The sequence below is a fragment of the Centruroides sculpturatus genome, unplaced genomic scaffold (genome assembly GCF_000671375.1).
Source record: "Centruroides sculpturatus isolate CEXI.00-Female unplaced genomic scaffold, Cexi_2.0 scaffold1467, whole genome shotgun sequence".
Taxonomy (NCBI): Eukaryota; Metazoa; Arthropoda; class Arachnida; order Scorpiones; family Buthidae; genus Centruroides; species Centruroides sculpturatus.
In genome coordinates this window covers 161,825-181,925 of record NW_019385654.1, presented here as the reverse complement: position 1 = coordinate 181,925, position 20,101 = coordinate 161,825, and the positions used below count along the sequence as shown (strand labels likewise).

Sequence of the window (20,101 nt, the reverse complement as noted above, 5' to 3'; positions counted from 1 at the left end):
GAAAAAACTGTCAACATGACCTTTGATATTGCTGCGGACCTGCCGCGCTTTTTTTGGCCTCGAGGATCGTCCCCGAAAGCCTGCTGAATCTTGCGAATGGTTTACACTCGGGTATCGCCAAGGTTTTTGGCAAAATTTGATGTAATATCGCTGCTCACGTTGTTCAGTCATTTTCCAGCTTAGTGGAATCCGACGAGAGCGCACTACATGACCTCACTCATAGGTCGATTGCCAACGATTGACGCTTCCTGCAGGCGGGAAAAAATTCAGGGTTGTGCATGACTGTCCCTTCTACAACTCCACCGAAGGAGGCCTCTCGCGCATCATTGGTTTACGCGGAAAAAAAGAAGGTCCGATACTTTTTGAACAGACCTTGTATCAATATATTTAAAGACTAAATGCGGTTAAAATGACTATTACAAGGTAGACTATTTACAACGGGACTGAACAATCAGATATGCTATTTCCATTGAGAGAGAGAGTTCCCCAATAGCTACAAAATACCTCTATATGTTGATTAAATGCTGTATGTGATGATTGGATTCTCTATGGAAGTTCAGAGCCGTTGTGTCTTCCAACCAGGGTCTTCTCCGTGATCTAAGTTAGTGGAGGTCTGGGAGACTAGGATGGCACATTCAACAAGTATAACTTTTTTTGGATCGCCTCGAATTTCCGGTGGCTTACGCTTTTATACATTTGTCTTGAGAACAGGTCACATGATTGTCAAATGTTGACGATGACGAAGCATTCTTGACAACTGTGTCAACTTTCCCACTGACTTCTGATCTGATTCTTGATTTTTTTCTTGTGGATGTTTACATTTTGAAACCTTCGGATTTACATTAATTATGAAATCCCCTTACAAATCCACAGGCTCAATATGTATCTGCACAGGTGGACAGGTAATAGTACAGTGGTATGGCTTCCATGCTTCCCTCCTATCTAAATTTATTGGATTTTTATCTAAGGGCCACCCAAAGATCTAGACTCTGACAATGCAGACATGCTGCTCAACACATTTTCAATGCCCACACCACCATTTAGGGAGACCTGCAACCTTCAAAAGGATGCAACAGTCCATGCTCACATGGAGGATATTTTGAACAATTATGAAGGAAGCTATATAATTGAGTGTGCTATATAAGAGTTAATATGCAATAAAATCTGTCTTGCACCTGTCATATGGTAAAATGTTTGGTTTCTCAAAAACATCTCATTATGGGCATATGTTTATTCACTGTTTTTCTTTATTTTCCTTTGAGGAATCATCCTCAGAAGTTTCTCACTATTTCAGAATCACACTTTATAAATTATATACAGTATTTGTTTAGATGTTGAGCTTTGCAAAAAAAATTGTGTGCATTGTGATATAGGAAAATGTATAAATATATAAAACAAATCCTCTCTTAATATTTATGAAGTTTAATTTGTGCAAGCAATGAATGACTAAATACTGAAATTATCTGAATATCTGAAATTAATACATAACTTTATTATTAGCATTATCAGTTTGTTAAATTAATTAAAGATAAGATGTTTGATTTATAAAATGATGACAATTGTGTTGTTGCGGTTTACAATATTTGTTAGTATTGTAATTTATAAATCTATGTATATAATCGAGATGGGTTGATAATTATAATAAGTGCAGAGCCCAAACGGTTAGGAGTTGAAAGTTGAAATTTGGTACACAGTTAGGGTCGTTGCAAGAATGCACACTAAGAAGGGATTTTTTGAAATCCCCCCAGAGGGGAGAGGGAGAGGATTAAGGCTTACCCTGAAGAACTCGGCTTCTATTGTACTATTTTATATGCGGGATTTTGCATTTTTGACTGTGTTTTAGTAGGGTACCACGGGGGATGAAAGAAGTGTATTCCTTAACAATGGAAGTGTTAAGAGAAAACGGCGTGCAAGATTTACAGGTGCAGATGCAGTTTTTTGTGGGAAATCAAACATATTTTTAGACCCATGTAAAAATTCTCTAATTATTCTGGAAACGGGGACTAATTCTTGCATTCTGTGAAAATGGTTAAGATTGGCTATAATGTAATAACCTTAATCTTCACTATCGTTACTTTTTGCCTGAGCGACGCCGGGCTTATTTGCCAGTTATTAATAATTACAAAAGGATTAGAACAACAATAAATTAAAACAAGTTTTGTTTAGGTGTGTGGTGTTGTTTGCTAACAAAAAGTTCAGAGTTCACAGTTGTGATCACTCTATGAGGAATCACAGTGTAAGAAGGTGCTGGGCACATGTTCGAATTGGCTTTTTTATATCTGTCTACATTTGCCCTCTGGTGGCAATGAGAAGTTCACATATCGGCTGCCACAGATGTTTTATAAACTGATGATTAGGTACAGTTTTAATATAGAAGTCTGAATAAACAAAGTACAATTTAATACTGGTAAGAAGTAGGAAAAAATATTGGTGATTTTGATGCCAAAAGAAGGGCCAACTTTGTCACAATCTCAGCACTTCAATACTATCTGAATGTATGGTTAAATATTTTATAACATATTCATAAGATTACTTATTAAATACATTTATTTCATAATTTGAACTTTATTGTGATTTTGGATTTATTTAACAATATAAATTGCTTTTTCTATTTGCAGAGACTTTTTCTTTTATATCTGTGGGACATTGATTCAGTGTTTAGAAAATTGACGATGTCAACACTTTTTTGAAAATAAGAGTAAGCATGATTTTGAATTTCTTCTATAGAATTCACTAAATAGCCTCCAAATGGAATCATCACAAAAAAAAATTTTCTTTGTGTTACAAAGTATAGGGTTTTCACTTTTCAAAGTCAATATGTGGTGCTAGTTTTGGGCTTATGGATACATTGCTTCCTGTTTCATCTGCCATACTGTGTTTATGTTGCTTAAAATTGCTTTTTTACGTATTTAGATATTAATGAAATGCTGTTTAATTGTTGTGAACCTCAGTGAAATGCCGATAATAAAAAATGACCAGATTTGAAATTTACAATTTCTGAATGACCCAATAAGAAAAAAAACCGAAAGAAAATCAGGGAATACACTCTGATTAGTATCAGACGTTTTGATGAAAATGATTATGAAGTTACTAGTACAGTAGAGCATCGATCAACCGAAACATCAATTAACAGAAAGCTTTCCAATCAGCAAATTTAAATTTTCACTAGTGCTGTGGTGCTGCAATCTTTGGCTGTCTTGGGCTACTCCAATATTATTTTTGTTGGTGTGTGTGTTTTAGCTGGCAGCACTGGCGCAACTATGAGAGGGCACTTAAGGACATGCCAGGATTTGAACAAATTCCTGGCCCACCAGTGGCTGAGTAGTCTTCATCCCCACACTTGAGTGGACTAGAACCTGAACACTGGGAGTTCAGTTGTGGGTTCACACCTCGCTTGGACGGGCTGGTAGCATGGAATTTTCTGGGTTTTCTCCATGTCGAAGACACCTGAATAGTGGCCAGTTTTCCATAAAAGTCCTCCTGGAAGACATTCTTTCCTTGCACACGATTAGGCCATTCTATAAGGCTGACTCTTCGGTCACATGGCAATCACCCACAAGACTCGGAGTAAAGGTGTACAGCCATAAGACTCCATAAGAACCACCATCTACTGAAAGAAAGAAAAGAACGAATTTCAACACGGGATAGGTTAATATATTTTTTCATACATAATCGGTTATCCGAAAAATTGATTTTCCAAACAACCCCAGTCCCCAATTGATTCAGATAATCGATGCTCTACTGTATAAGCAAGTTTATAGGATGCTTTCTAATTTATATTTTATGGAGTATGAGTAGAGTGACTTATTTGATACAAGTACATCATACAGTATTTTAGTGCTTTTTACAGTTTTAATTTTGACTACACACAGTAAATACATAGCCTTTGTCTAAAAGCGCAAAAGTTCTTTTCAATATTCTAGTTGAACATACTGACTATTGACAGTATTTTGTATTTTTTTTTTCTTGTCATTAACTACACTTTGTAGCCTATTAATACCTCACTCTTACAAGTTAGTATAATGCATTTTTTATAATAAATTTTTATTGCATTTTTTAATAATGCTTTTTTTATAATTATATACAGTATTATTTATNTAGACGTTTGCGGTGCAACGGTTTATAACTTTGTTAAATTTCTTCTGATTTTAATTCGTAAGTAAAATTTTATTATTTTTATTAATCACGAATCGCAAAAAGGCAAATGAAAAGCGACAGAAAACTAAAAAAAATGACTAGAATTACAATGGAACTGATAAAAGAGATTGTTGAGAAATACGAAGGTGGCATGCGTGTTCGAGATTTTAACTGTTGCCTACCATATTCTGAGAACAACAATATGGATAATCGCGAAAAATAAAGACATTATTAAATCTGCTAACGTTGCGAAAGGGGTTAAATCAATTTCTAAACAGAGATCAAAGACATTAGATCATGTCAAGAAATTTCTTTTGCTTTGGATAACTGAAAAACAGTGCTGGAGACAGCGTATCGGAAGCAATTATTTGCGAGAAAGCTAAAAAGATACACGCTGATCTCACAAAAAATCAAGCAGGAACTAGCCAGGAAAGCAAGATGTTTAAAGCCAGCCATTTTTTTTTTTACATGAGAACAGATTAATCATTTTTACATTACTTCTTATGGGAAAGGTTGGTTTGGTATATGTCCATTTCGGTATAAGTCCAAACATCGGGAACGGATTAAGGTCGTATAGTGAGGTTTCACTGTATTTAAATGGCTCTAAAAACAACTATGCTATCTCTGCCAGTTTTTCTGAAAAAAAGATACATCTCAATGAAAGCATAAATCCACTTAGTCTTTTTTTTTATTTTCAGTATTGTTAAACTATAAAGACAAGATCTTCTTCGGGTCTACTTTAAAAATGGAACGCTTTTTTGGAATGTTAATAAAACTTTGAAAATAACGAATCTTTTGAACCCATAAAATACAAAATATAGCTAAGTATCAATGTAACTACAGGAAAATTACAAGAATATGTATAAAAAATACATTGATTTTTAATGATTATTTTTATCTTGAATATTATTTATGATGATGCAATCCCTCTATGTGCTTGTATCATCATTGTTCCTATGTACAGTACATGTAGTGTTTTCCAAGCATGCAACAGGCATTGATCTACTTCAATGGCCTTTGTTTTCCAATTTAAATATTTCTATGGCCTCGAGGGTTTTTATTTATTCAGGATGACTAGATGTTTTGATTATAGTCATCTCGTTGAATAGGGTGTGTATATCGTTATCAGACGCATAAGTGGCCAAGGCAGTGTTGTTCTTTTTATTAATAGCATACTTGTGTTCTGCTATTCTAACTTTGAGCGAGTACAATGTAAAGCCTATATATTCTAGATTGTTGCACAATCTTTCGTCTCACAGGAACTTTATAAACTCCTGGATTCCATTGATACCTCTCAAATTTTTAAGAATGAATAATCATAAAATATTATAATGCCAGCACATCAGTAAGATTTACATAATATCACTGTCTGTCTAATACTTGCTCTCACTTACAAAATATGTGGAAAATATGTGAGAAAATACTCGGTATGCGGAGCGTACTGAGTATTTTCTCACATATTTTCTCAACTTGCTAGAAATACATTTGATGTTTAGTAATTCTTGAATGTAAGTACTATAGAATGGAGCTACATGAAATGAATTTTTTAATACTTTTCAGTTATACTTTACTGTAATATTGACATGAAAGTTAACAATGGAAATTGAAGCCTGTAGTAAAAAAAATTTTTGCTAGGGGAAAAATTTATGGAAAAATTATTGCATATACTTTTTTTATTTTGAAAGCCACTGTTTCATGTAACCCATTATATGGAGATATATTAATAATATTTTGAAAGGATATTCATATAAATTTGTAGTGTAGCTTTATGGAAAAAATTTTAACCAAAAAAATTATTAGGAAGATAACTGAACACCTACTAGGTAACTAGTAGGTATTCAGTAGGTATTTTCAAGACACAAATTCACCAAAATAAACAACTTATTTAAATCTTTTATTATATCACATAAAAAGAAGTTACAGAATACAAATTAGGAAATGTATAGATACCTCTATTTTCATGTGTTTTAATAAGATTATATTTTAAGTGCATATGAGAAATATCTTTGATAGGAAGAAATATAAATGAACATTTTTCCCCTAATGCATTATTAAACAACATTATGCTGCAGTAAAGATTGCTGCTGCCATTAGTTTTCCATCTAAAATTTTCAATGCTGAGGGTCTGTCTAAACAATTGCTGTATAAGATTGATTTTGGCACCCTATATTGATCTGCCTGCTAAAATGACAAATGGCCATTGAGAACTGCACCTAATGCATCTTCCTTTTGTTGCTATTCATAATTATATGGAATTCCCAATAGTTTTTTCCTTGGTGTCATTTCAATTTTCAGTTTTTCTAAAATAACTAAGCATGTTTTTCTACTGTTGATACTTTACATAAGACACTGTCTAGAAATATTAATTTCATTGCGGTACACAGCTACAACAATTAGTTGCTGACTGCAGGTTAGTTTTTTGGATAATATGTAAAAGTGTAAAAACTTTAGCTCCTTTAATTTTTCTTTTTTTTGTGTGTACACACCTTATACTGCAAGTTTGTTTATTATTAGTCTTTCGCCAGAGATGTTTTAGTTCAAACAAATTATGATGTCACAGCTAAATTTGAACTTTGTACTTGGAAAGTGAATTATGAATGCCAAAACTTAAATTATTGACAATATAGATTTGAAGTGTGATAGAAACATTTATATATATCACTTACTTATTACATAATATCTCTGGATGATTATAGTGTGACTTTTCATGGCATATTTGCCAATATAATGTTGACATTTGTCAAGAAAAAAAAGAAATGCACCTATTCAAAGATAGGATTCATGTATGAAAATTATTTAAAATATTTTCTAGTGTTTAATTATTATTTGTTCAAATTTTCTTTAAACATTTTAAAGGGGATTTATAAAGGCATTCTAAACTATGCCATATGCCATATGACCATTGATTCATTTAACCATGCAAGCTGGATTGTTGTGTTCTTAAAAATCCATAAAGAACCACCTCCTTAATTGTGTTTCATAGAGAAAAAGTAAATTCAATGTTCAATTGCATAGTTAAACATTTTCACTATTTATTCTATTATTATATATCTTTGATAGAACTATTTCTATTATTGTGTTTATATCCTATATTTTAGATATACAGGGTGATTCTGAAATAGTGGGACAAACTTTGGGGATTCCTCATCTATCTATATATATAAAAATGAATGTGTGTGTGTGTCCTTCATGCATTACCACACCGTTTATCCGATTGCCGTGAAACTTCGGGAAGTTGTTTAATATACTCCAGCGAAGGTTTGTGGCATAGTACGATTGCCATGAAACTTTGAAAAGTTTTTTAATACACTCCCGCGAAGTACATTTATCCTACGATAGATTCCAGCACTGTGTGTTTGATCCATTTCAAATTGTGAAGACCATTTCCCCCTTTCAAAAAATATCTCTATATATGCATTTGTTATTTACGATATTTGTAATAATTTTTGAATATTACAAGGTCTCTGTAAGTCTGCACGAAAAATATAAATTTTAAGTTTAGCAGTAGACCAACACACAGCTGTTAGCTAATGACTTCTCTTTATTTAATTACTGTAGATGCATTTCGGTCCTATTAAGGGACTCTCTTCAGTACATTTAGAACACACAGCCTTGACCACACATTCCATCAACACTTTCACACCAAGTGTATTAAATATCTTTTTCGACTATCTATGATTGTGTTTCTAAATTATGTTTGTATTATTCCATACGGGTGATAGCCCATGAACTATACACATCCATTGCATACGATAAAACATACCCAAAGACCTTGTAATCTATATATATAAAAATGAATGTGTATGTGTGTGTGTCCTTCATGCATTACCACACTGTTTATCCGATTGCCGTGAAACTTTGGGAAGTTGTTTAATATACTCCAGCGAAGGTTTGTGGCATAGTATGATTGCCATGAAACTTTGGAAAGTTTTTTAATATCCTCTCGCGAAGTACATTTATCCTACGATAGATGGCGCGCGTTTACACGAGCGTTCGAGCACTGTGTGTTGGATCCATTTCAAATTGTGAAGACCATTTTCCCCCTCCAAAAAATATCTCTATATATGCATTTGTGAACTGTTATTTACGATATTTGTAATAATTTTTGTTTAATCACTTTAATTCAACTTTTTTTGCTAATTATGTATTCGCTCGAACTTTGTTAAAGCCTTAACTATATCTCGAACAACAACTGAAGTTGTAGGAGGAAATTCGCCTATTTTACCGATCTAGGNTTACTTTTTGCCTGAGCGACGCCGGGCTTATTTGCCAGTTATTAATAATTACAAAAGGATTAGAACAACAATAAATTAAAACAAGTTTTGTTTAGGTGTGTGGTGTTGTTTGCTAACAAAAAGTTCAGAGTTCACAGTTGTGATCACTCTATGAGGAATCACAGTGTAAGAAGGTGCTGGGCACATGTTCGAATTGGCTTTTTTATATCTGTCTACATTTGCCCTCTGGTGGCAATGAGAAGTTCACATATCGGCTGCCACAGATGTTTTATAAACTGATGATTAGGTACAGTTTTAATATAGAAGTCTGAATAAACAAAGTGCAATTTAATACTGGTAAGAAGTAGGAAAAAATATTGGTGATTTTGATGCCAAAAGAAGGGCCAACTTTGTCACAATCTCAGCACTTCAATACTATCTGAATGTATGGTTAAATATTTTATAACATATTCATAAGATTACTTATTAAATACATTTATTTCATAATTTGAACTTTATTGTGATTTTGGATTTATTTAACAATATAAATTGCTTTTTCTATTTGCAGAGACTTTTTCTTTTATATCTGTGGGACATTGATTCAGTGTTTAGAAAATTGACGATGTCAACACTTTTTTGAAAATAAGAGTAAGCATGATTTTGAATTTCTTCTATAGAATTCACTAAATAGCCTCCAAATGGAATCATCACAAAAAAAAATTTTCTTTGTGTTACAAAGTATAGGGTTTTCACTTTTCAAAGTCAATATGTGGTGCTAGTTTTGGGCTTATGGATACATTGCTTCCTGTTTCATCTGCCATACTGTGTTTATGTTGCTTAAAATTGCTTTTTTACGTATTTAGATATTAATGAAATGCTGTTTAATTGTTGTGAACCTCAGTGAAATGCCGATAATAAAAAATGACCAGATTTGAAATTTACAATTTCTGAATGACCCAATAAGAAAAAAAACCGAAAGAAAATCAGGGAATACACTCTGATTAGTATCAGACGTTTTGATGAAAATGATTATGAAGTTACTAGTACAGTAGAGCATCGATCAACCGAAACATCAATTAACAGAAAGCTTTCCAATCAGCAAATTTAAATTTTCACTAGTGCTGTGGTGCTGCAATCTTTGGCTGTCTTGGGCTACTCCAATATTATTTTTGTTGGTGTGTGTGTTTTAGCTGGCAGCACTGGCGCAACTATGAGAGGGCACTTAAGGACATGCCAGGATTTGAACAAATTCCTGGCCCACCAGTGGCTGAGTAGTCTTCATCCCCACACTTGAGTGGACTAGAACCTGAACACTGGGAGTTCAGTTGTGGGTTCACACCTCGCTTGGACGGGCTGGTAGCATGGAATTTTCTGGGTTTTCTCCATGTCGAAGACACCTGAATAGTGGCCAGTTTTCCATAAAAGTCCTCCTGGAAGACATTCTTTCCTTGCACACGATTAGGCCATTCTATAAGGCTGACTCTTCGGTCACATGGCAATCACCCACAAGACTCGGAGTAAAGGTGTACAGCCATAAGACTCCATAAGAACCACCATCTACTGAAAGAAAGAAAAGAACGAATTTCAACACGGGATAGGTTAATATATTTTTTCATACATAATCGGTTATCCGAAAAATTGATTTTCCAAACAACCCCAGTCCCCAATTGATTCAGATAATCGATGCTCTACTGTATAAGCAAGTTTATAGGATGCTTTCTAATTTATATTTTATGGAGTATGAGTAGAGTGACTTATTTGATACAAGTACATCATACAGTATTTTAGTGCTTTTTACAGTTTTAATTTTGACTACACACAGTAAATACATAGCCTTTGTCTAAAAGCGCAAAAGTTCTTTTCAATATTCTAGTTGAACATACTGACTATTGACAGTATTTTGTATTTTTTTTTTCTTGTCATTAACTACACTTTGTAGCCTATTAATACCTCACTCTTACAAGTTAGTATAATGCATTTTTTATAATAAATTTTTATTGCATTTTTTAATAATGCTTTTTTTATAATTATATACAGTATTATTTATTAATTATGCTATGTGTTGCCTACATTCAGGTATAGGATGAGCAATATCAAAAAGCCAAAAACTGTAAAAGTGTCAGTGTAATACTTTAAGCTTGTATACCTTTCTAAAAGTTATGCCTTTGTTTTTGTTGTCTTACCAGGTGTGTCATCAGATATTTAGTAGGGGGAGTTTAGTGGAATAAGAAACATGTTATGTATATTGCAAAATGAAGTTTTCACATCTTCAAGAAAACCTTTGATTGCCTACAATGTATCTAATTGCCTTCTTCTTGGATGTACCGTATTTTGACGAGTATAAGTCGCACTTTTTTTACTACTTTTTGGGGCTCAAAATCATGGTGCGTCTTATACTCGACAGGTAACCATTTTTACAGTGAAATTATTTACAGTAGTGGTCCACTCTAGGGACTAACCTGTGCAGTGATCCGTTAAGCACATGGTCCCTCAACCGAATGGCTAGAGTACCTAGATTATCAGAATAGCGACACACGAGTCATCGCCGCCATGTTCTGTCGACTGTCATTGCGTGACCTCTGAGTTTACATTAAGAAATGACCATTATTTCAGTTTAATAAAGGTGTCGATTCACCCATCCGTCATATTCTTGAATAAAAAACTAATAAAATGCATCTTTTTAATAAAAAAAATGAATAAAATGCATCCGTCACATTCTTGAATAAAAAGCGAATAAAATGCAATCTCCCATTAAAAAAGTTTTTTCTAAATTTTCTGTCTCAAAATAGGGGTGCATCTTATACTTGTCAAAATACGGTAAATGTTGTGAATATATTTACAACTTTGTCAATATCAATATACAATATAAACTTCATAAATATATTTAGAAGTCCTCTGTGTTTTTGCTATCCAGTTTGCAAAGGGTAAGATATTTCTATGAAAGACGTTCAGGACTGGGTGGGTCATCACAATATACGTCAGTGAGTCCTCTCCAGGATGCAGTCATAATTTTTAAAAATTCATTAAAAATTTTATTTTTGTCAAATAGCTTGAAATATCACATTTATACATTATCTTACAAATTACATACTGTAATTTCTCATATCAAGAATTTGTATATTGGAAATCTGCAAAAGAGTATCAAAGTTACCTGTATAATTTTAAAGAACATAGCAAGCCTAAATTTTTTGGTGTCTTAAAGCAGTTTAAATTGATAAATTGTTTTAAAAACATGATAAAATTTTATAGTTTAAATTTCTTTTTAAATTCAGGTTCTAAATAGAAAACATGTCGCAAGTGCAGAGCTACGAGGCTCTCTCTCTGTTCGAGTGTTCCATTAATGCCTTTGTAGAATTCTTACATAGAACTGATGATTGGGATGTCGTGAAATTGCTCCCCATTCGGATCAAGGATGTTCTTTTTTCCATGATGAGTGTCAGGGGAAAGGTAACAGATAAAAATATTGAAGCAGTAATACACAAGAAAGTGAAAGTGGCTAACTTAATGGAGTGTGAAATCACAGATTATGGACTGTTACAGTTAGCAGAGTGCGAGGAGTTACAAATGCTCAACTTGGATTCTGTAGATCCTAGAGAGAACATCAGCTCCACTGCCTTTGCCACTCTGTTTGACTCTTGCCGCAAACTGAGAGAAGTGTGCCTCAGTCACTGCGTCAACATTGCTGACGACGCGGTGAACACACTAGCAGTTTCTTGCCCCAATCTCGCATGTCTGGACATCAGTAATTGCATCAATCTGACTAATAGGTCACTAGAGGCACTTGGGATGTTTGCCCACAATTTGGAATTCATCAACTTCTCCAACACCATGGTTCACGATGAAGGGGTGAGGTTGCTGGTAAGCGGTGCCTGTAAAGACAAACTGAAGGAAATCTGCATGAAGAACTGTTGTTTCCTAACAAGTAATGCAGTCAAACATGTGGCAGTAAACTGTTCCAATTTAAGTATATTTACATTTGATGAATATCCGGTAATCTATTTTGAGAGCGATGGAGAGATGGATTCCGATCCGGAAATAGAATTGTTCTTGAACGAGCAGAGGCGCTTCAGGAAACAGATTTCGTGGACAATCAGTTGAACCAACTGTACCTAATGTATGTACTGTACATAGAACTGTGCTCGTGTAAGATTTTCTTATCAATTTTAAAAAAAAATTGATTCAACTTAATAAAATTATTTTTCATAATTGTTTGTATTTCTTTACTTCCCACAAGACACATATTTTAGTGATATCTTTTTGCATAAATATATTTGTCCCAGGATTATTTACATGATTAAACAGTACCTATCTTGATAGGTACTGTTTAATCAAGACAATAGACATTTTAACATGACAATTCTAACATGGAAGTAATTTGGAGAGAGCAACATCAATCATTAAATCATTGTTACTATAATTGTATCCTTGTATGAAAGGAACCATTCTAAACCAGTGGTGGATTCCGTAACAAATTGTGGCATCTGAAATAAGAGTCAAATTTTTCCTTGGTAGTTTCTCTTTGGTAAAGGTAAGTTTGGCACTTTGAATCCACACTGTAAACTTATTATAATTGCCTCTGTATGTCATGTTCCAGCTTTAGCAATATGGTGAAGCTTTCAAGAACAAATTAGATATTAGTTTTGAAATTTAATGGTCAAGTTTTTACATTGGCTTCTAGTCTGAGGACTTACCACATCTTTTGGGAAATATTTTTACTTAAACATCATGAGACTTTTTTGCTATTCTATTTTATTAAATATGCATTTCGGACAGGTTATGTTCCTCTTTAAAATAGATACTTTTCAAGTTAAAAGTTTTTACAAATTCAGTGAAGAACGTATACATTGTTTTTATTTTTATTACATTCTCCTTTTTTGACTTTATCTGAGACCATTTCTAAAATTATACAGTAGAGCGTCGATTTTCCGAAAGTCAATCATCCGAAAGATTTCCAGTCGGCAAACTTAAATTTTCGCCAGTGCTGTGGAGCTTCAATCTTTGCCTATGTCTCGGGCTACTCAAATATTTTACGTTTTTGATACTAAATTAACATCTGAAGTATAATTTTTTGTTGTTTTTATATTTTTCAATATATTTATTTTGTTTGTACAAAATAAAAAAATAATTTTTAACAATACAATAGTCTTTGTTAGGCTTAACATCGACGAAAATTCAACGCGAAGCGACACGCAACGGAGAAAAATTTCGACATCGGATACGTTAAACTATTTTTTCGTACATAAATCGGTTATCCGAAATATCAGTTATACGAACAACCCCAGTCCCCAATTGATTCGGAAAATCGACGCTCTACTGTATTAACTGTTTGGTGGTTTTAATTTCCTAAAAGGGAATATTTAAAGGAAAAAAGAAAATTAGTTTTAATAGTTTTTAATTTTTTAAGAGAAATTTTTCATTTTTCCCTTAAAATGATCTAGAGATCCTATTACCTTTTTATTAGTAAAGTACAGGTTTTGTCCTTACTTGTATATTCTGAGCTGCTAAAATGTTTATGCAAGCTGTTATATACATTGGCTGGATTTCAATGTATGGGAAAAACAGACGACTAAGCAGTCCCTGAAGGATCGAATCCCGGTCAAGATTGCTGCAAAAAATTTTCCATGTAGAATCCATCTGTGCATCCTTCTACATCCTACGGCCATATTGCACCAATGACTGAGCGAATGTAATCCCTAAATATTGGTCATTCTGTTGGGTTTGTGCTTGGACCAACGAGCTAGCTTGTGAAATTTTCCAGGTTTTCTGTAATAGTGCTTAAATAGGGGCCAGTTTAGTTTCCCTTGAAAGACCTCCCAGAAGGCAATTTCCTTGATTGGTAGATCATCCCAGATTGGTCAGCCTATGCATTTTCTCTTAGCCATTGCTATTTTGGCTAAGAGAGAATGGTCAGCCTATGCATAGCAGTTAAATTTTTAGACCATCCCATCAACATTGAACCAGTGTACCCCCCTTGTTGGCATTTTTATCATTTGTTTGAAGTTTGTATCATATTCAAACTGAGGAGCAACAGTACATTCACAAGCAAATTTTTATTGTTGGAATCGTGTGCGCGCGCGCGCACACACACACACACACACACACGTATGTATGCATATCAGAAATGTATCATGTGTGCTGTAGAGGGCCACTGAAAAGTTTTGCTCTGTTCAAAACTGCAGTGCAGTCAGATCTTGGACAAATAATAGCAGCAGCTATACACATTAGAGAACTTCCAGGTATCTTCCAAAGAGTTTGGCAGAATATTATCAAAGAACATACATTGCATAACAAAGTTGCTGGCTCCCACTTCAAACACCCTCTGTGACATTGTACAGGACATTACAGTATCAGCACACAATATTCAGCAAAAAAACAACCTTTAACAGACATGCACCAGCTTACGGCTTTGGGGGATCCGGGATCAAATGCAGGCGGTGCCGAGCATTAGTCAGTTTGGGCTCTACAAAGGCAGTTTAAATTCCAGATTTCTCAGTGGGCCAGTCCACCACCGGATGCAATTATATTAAGGGTCTGTTAGTACTACACCTTTAATATACCTTCTATTTTACTCAGTATGAACACTTGGGATCAGGGTTGTGGAGAGAGTGGCTAGGGATCTTTATCATACCCCAAGAAAACTTAGGGGTAAACTTGCATTTTATCAATATATTCAGAACGAGATATTTTCTACGATTATGCAAATAAAATTACATTCACCATCAGGCCACTCCTACAGTACCTACGGAGGTCTGTAGTGGTAAGCCACTTCAGTTTTGTCAGTAGTGTCCATATGTAGTATATATAATAGTGAAACTTCAATCTATTGATACCATTCCCATTTTAATCATTTTCCTGCAGCTATCAGTTTTTTCCCATTTGTGAATAAGGACACATATATTTAATGCAAATTTTTTTCTGCATTCTTCGTTCCTGCATCGTTCGTTTTCTTACACGAAAGTTGGTTGAATTTTATCTTTTGTTTTAATAGCGGAAAGTTCAATGTGGTTAACCGAGATAACTGACATTAGAATAAAGAGGAAAGGATAATAAACTTAACAAATAATCATGTACAAAACAAATGAATCTTAGTTGAAATATTATTCTTTATCGAGAGATCCTAATAGAGAAACTAACATATTTTGTACACCAGTTCTTTCTCAATCCAAGAAAATATCTCTAATCCAAAATCATCTAGCTAAATAAAGCGAGCTATACAAAACAAAATTTGTAAATGTGGATAACAGCAGTATCAGTATCATTTGCCATCTTGAATACCATACACATGTGCCAAAATCTAAGCAGATTGCTGTGCTGCATTCATTCCTGTCTAAGGGATTGGACCACCACCAAAATGAATCTGTGAAAGTATGTTCTCTTTTCCCTGTTTAAAGTAATTCCTTCCCTGGTATCGCTAATGCCAGCTATGTTTAATTTCAAAAACAAAGGATGGAGCCATTCGATCAATCATTGAAAATGTGAGTGAATAAAATATGAAAACATTAAATATATGTCCTTTTCTCTACTTAGTTATTACTGTTGATAATTATTTTAAATACATTAGACTTTCTTCCCAATTTAAAGTTTTAGAAGGAACTATTTCTGGCAGAAGCATGTCCAAGGTTAGAAAAAGACGAGTAGACTAGACTAGACTATTGCATTCAAAAACAGGTGTCACCATAATTAGTCCCATGTTTACACAGTTAGTAATTTATTTACTTATCTAATTTAATAGAAATTTCTATTCTACAGTGTTCATGAGGTATGTCAGTGTGTAATACGCAATGAAAAGAACAGTGACAACTGGATTAAAGGTGAAGAAAACCCAGAAAACTCTGTACTTATGGCCACAAATGTATAGTGACCAGCCCGGTAGCCAGGTGCAAACCCACAACCAATTACTAGTGTTCAGATTAGTTTTTCTCCATTTGGCCATCGGTGAGCTGTAGCTACTATAGAGGACATTCGAGAGAAAAATTCTCCACTGTTAAGTAACAGTCAAGTCTTCTGAAAACGGCATTTTTAAATAAAAATATGGCTGCCTTCATCAAGAGATATACTGTAAGGTCTCTTTTTATGCGGGTTATTTTTATGCGATTTTGAAGTTGTGCAGTTTGTATTTCACCCAAAAATTTCTTGGACAAACATACATATAAGCTTGTTTAGGAAGCCCGCGTATAGACAGTCTCTAAAAATCGTGGAACGCTCAAAGCTCACTCCATTTGTTCCACTGACATATAACGTTTATGGATGTAAAGGACATAAAAAACTGACTCAGAAACTGGAACTAAATATCTAAACTACTACTTCACACCTAATTGCTAATTCCAGCTCATGAATATACATGAGATAAAACTGTTTTTCTGTTCGTTGTAATATTTTCCTGACGAGGGCCTCTGAAAGACGGCAGAAAACGTTAGAACATTAAAGTTTTTTATCGTTCATGTGCTGGAATTAGCACTTAGGTGTGAAGTAGTAGTTTCGATGTAAAGGACAGCTAGATCTACCTTAATCGCTTTAGTTCCTAGAAATTTTTGATATAAATGTAATTAAACATAAAAAATACTTAAAACTGAGAAAAATGAAAGAAATGCCTTAATTTTGAAGAAAAAGCTTCAAAGTTTAACTTCCTTTGTCTCGCCCTTCTGTGAAATTTAACACTGATGAGTCATTGTTTACACATCTGGATGACCTTGAACACAGCTGGAGTCGGATTTCCCGGGGCATTCTCATAGACGTCGCGGGAGGACAAGGGTTTAAAGTAGGGTGAACACTAGCTGGCCATATATTTTTAAATATTTTTTAAAAATGTGGAGACTTAAAAAACATTCCAAAAATTCAAAAAAAAATTTTCAAAAGACCGTGGACCTTAAGGACCGTATTTTATGTAACGCTATGTAACCTGCCCGAGTTAACACGGGCGAGGAACTAAAGGGGTTTTAACTCTTTACATCCAGATGTCAGTGATTTGTTTTTAGAGTGAGCTTTTGCAATTCGGGGATTTCCCTTGTATATTACTTTTCAATAAAATAAACTGAATTAAGTTTGAATACAAGTTTATTTTAAGCTTTTATATGAATTTCTTTCAGACATTCGAAGTAATTTATTAAGCAGCCTATTTCTTTTAAAACCGCATAAAAAAGTTTGCAGAAATTAAGTTAATTTTAACTCGTTGTTTTGGTTTTATGCAATTTTATAAAATTACGGAACGTATCCTTACTTTTTCAAGGCAAGTAAAGTCTTTTTTTTATGCGAATTTTTTATATGCGCTTTTCTGTAGAACATATCCACCGCATAAAACGAGAACTTACAGTACTGTTGTTATATTAAAAATTACAGAACAAGTAGTTATTGCATTAAGTTACCTTTTAGCATAATGGTCAGTGTCATTTGCTATACAAGTCGACCCCCCTATAAGATTGTTGATTTTTCCGTTTTATATGAATTCCATGTTGTATGAGTCACTTAGATTTTACAAATACGTGTGCCGGGCTGTGAACGGCTCACATATTTGTAAAATCTAAGTGACTCGTACAACATGTAATTCAGATAAAACGGAAAAATCAACAATCTTATAAGGGGGTCGACTGTACTCCTACTAAAAATTAGAGCACGAGAAAAGTTTTATTTTATGGTTAGGTTTTATATAGTTAACCAATAAGTGTGTAGGTAATAGGTATCAGTGATAACAGGCAGAACAAATTGAACCTTTGCAAATGCGTCCTATCACGTGACTTTCAAACTGTAGACCAATACTATACATGGTGCGTAGTAAAGTCCTTATACACCCACATTACTGATGAACACAAATATCTACAATTATGAATGTGATGTGAAGTGACAATGCCCTACAAGAGACCACATTCAGTGCATAGTCACTTAACTTGTACGTGACGTTTGTAGCTAATGTGGTGTACAAGGACTTTACTATGTATCCCGTAAGAAATTATCGAGCCACAAATAACACAAAACATGAGAAACCAAGTACTTATATTCAATGTCTTTATTGACACAAACATTCTCACAAAATTGTTTGTAACAACACCCATCAAGTCCAACCGTACTCGACCATTACAATGCTTTTTTCCCCCCATTTTCTTTTGTTTATAAACCCAAATATTCATTCTACATATTCAACCATAAAAAATTTATATATTTATATATCATCTTTTCAAAATATTCATTTAAATTTTTTTTAATTAATTAATTAATTATTTTAACAAAATTTGCCATAAAAATTTTTTAAAAATCTTCTAAACAAAAAAATAGAAAAAAGGAATTCAAAATATAATCATACAATAATTTTATAAACATATACATGTAAAAAAATTCTAATAATTCTAAGACTTAAAATAAATGGAAGGTTGTATTGTTTTTGTATTGTTGAACACAAGAGTATATATATGTTTTTTTCCTTAGAACATGCTTAACAATGTTAATGCTCACGAAAAATGGATATATCTTTTGTTTTTTTTTTATATATATATATTTTTACTCTTCAACACAAATTTTAACAAATCTTTTGTTTCTCTTTAACAATTACTCAACAATGTCCGATATAATTAATAATAATATAATTATAATAATAATAATAATAGACCATTTGCCATCTTTACAAATTTCTGTACCTATTTACAATGTGGTTCTCTTATTATTCTCTGTATTGCTGCATAGAATAAAATGTGTTTTTTTGCTCTGCGTTGAGGTTTTCTTGCATACAGACCCTTGAGGTCCTATAATACATTCTCGATATATATATATATATATTTTTTTTTTAATATACTTTTTATATTTTTAAATACGTCGGGATGCTAATCCACTAAGTTCGCGTCTGGTGTAATTGTTTTTCGTTTTATTACGTACATCTATTTAAACAACTGACATATAATTATAATAATAATAATAGGTAAGATAATGTTCTGTTTATACACTTAAATTATCCAAATGAATATGAGGTACTGTTTTGTTTTTTTTTTCTTTTTTAATAGAGGAAGTAGGAAATGCGTGATATCTACAACTAAAAAAAGTGTAAAGTTACAATTGCCAAGCTCTTTAGCAGTGTTTGTGTGTGGTGTTTTGTCTATGTGCACTGTATATACAATACACTGTAGATTATATATATTATATACAGGATATGCATTGGCTTTGGGAAAATAACCAAATCCCAAAAAACTGGCTCACACCTTGGGAAATAAATTAATGAATGGCAAATGCACACAATAATAACAATAATAATAAAAAAAATCCGACACTGCAAATCTCTTTATACAATGGGTGGTGTCTCAGAATTTTTTTTTTGTTTTGTTTTTTGACACAAGTTTTGTACTTAAACACGCAAAACGTCACGACGGTTAAGAAAAGTGTTCTCTGAGCGTCTGATCACAGTCGATCAAGGAGGACAGAGTCCCGTCGCATTGTTGTTCTTCGACGTAAAACATGGCACGTGATATATATGTGTGTGTGTGTATGTGTATCCAAACGGAGCATAAACATCAATAGCTGTTTTCGTGTCCTGCCAGAATATAAACGTTGGAAGGGCTGTTGGGGTCATCCGTCGGTTTGCTCTCTAGGACCACCACCCTGAAATGATATTTTTAGTATTGTTATTGTATAGATACAATAATCTGCAGTTATCTTGCATCAAAATTCACCAATTAGAAGACCAGTTTCCACTGTAGTATGAAACAATTCAAGTATTGGAGTTGCATACAAAAAATATCTATTTTTTTTCTATGCAACTCTAATATTTGAAT

The 20,101-nt window shown here is 33.5% G+C and overlaps 2 protein-coding genes across 9 annotated transcripts in view; one reads left to right on the top strand and one right to left on the bottom strand.

Annotated features, from left to right (window-relative positions):
* Nucleotides 1–13,448, top strand: part of LOC111640900 (protein AMN1 homolog) — a 22,537-nt gene extending 9,089 nt beyond the window's left edge. The window contains exons 2-3 of one of the 2 annotated variants that reach the window (XM_023386993.1): nucleotides 2,619–2,698; nucleotides 11,624–13,448. In XM_023386993.1, coding sequence (XP_023242761.1) covers nucleotides 11,640–12,449 — 810 coding nt within the window. In that variant the 5' untranslated portion in view covers nucleotides 2,619–2,698; nucleotides 11,624–11,639 and the 3' untranslated portion in view covers nucleotides 12,450–13,448. Of the gene's footprint in view, nucleotides 1–2,618; nucleotides 2,699–8,919; nucleotides 9,000–11,623 lie in introns of those variants that run through there. The other variant, XM_023386991.1, reaches the window with a different exon arrangement.
* Nucleotides 13,449–18,815: 5,367 nt separating this feature from the next.
* The window catches only part of LOC111640894 (mitogen-activated protein kinase kinase kinase kinase 5-like), a 73,296-nt gene continuing 72,010 nt past the window's right edge, over nucleotides 18,816–20,101 (bottom strand). For all 7 annotated transcript variants that reach the window (XM_023386983.1, XM_023386977.1, XM_023386978.1 and 4 more), the window contains one exon: nucleotides 18,816–19,928. In XM_023386983.1, coding sequence (XP_023242751.1) covers nucleotides 19,841–19,928 — 88 coding nt within the window. In that variant the 3' untranslated portion in view covers nucleotides 18,816–19,840. The remainder of the gene's footprint in view (nucleotides 19,929–20,101) is intronic.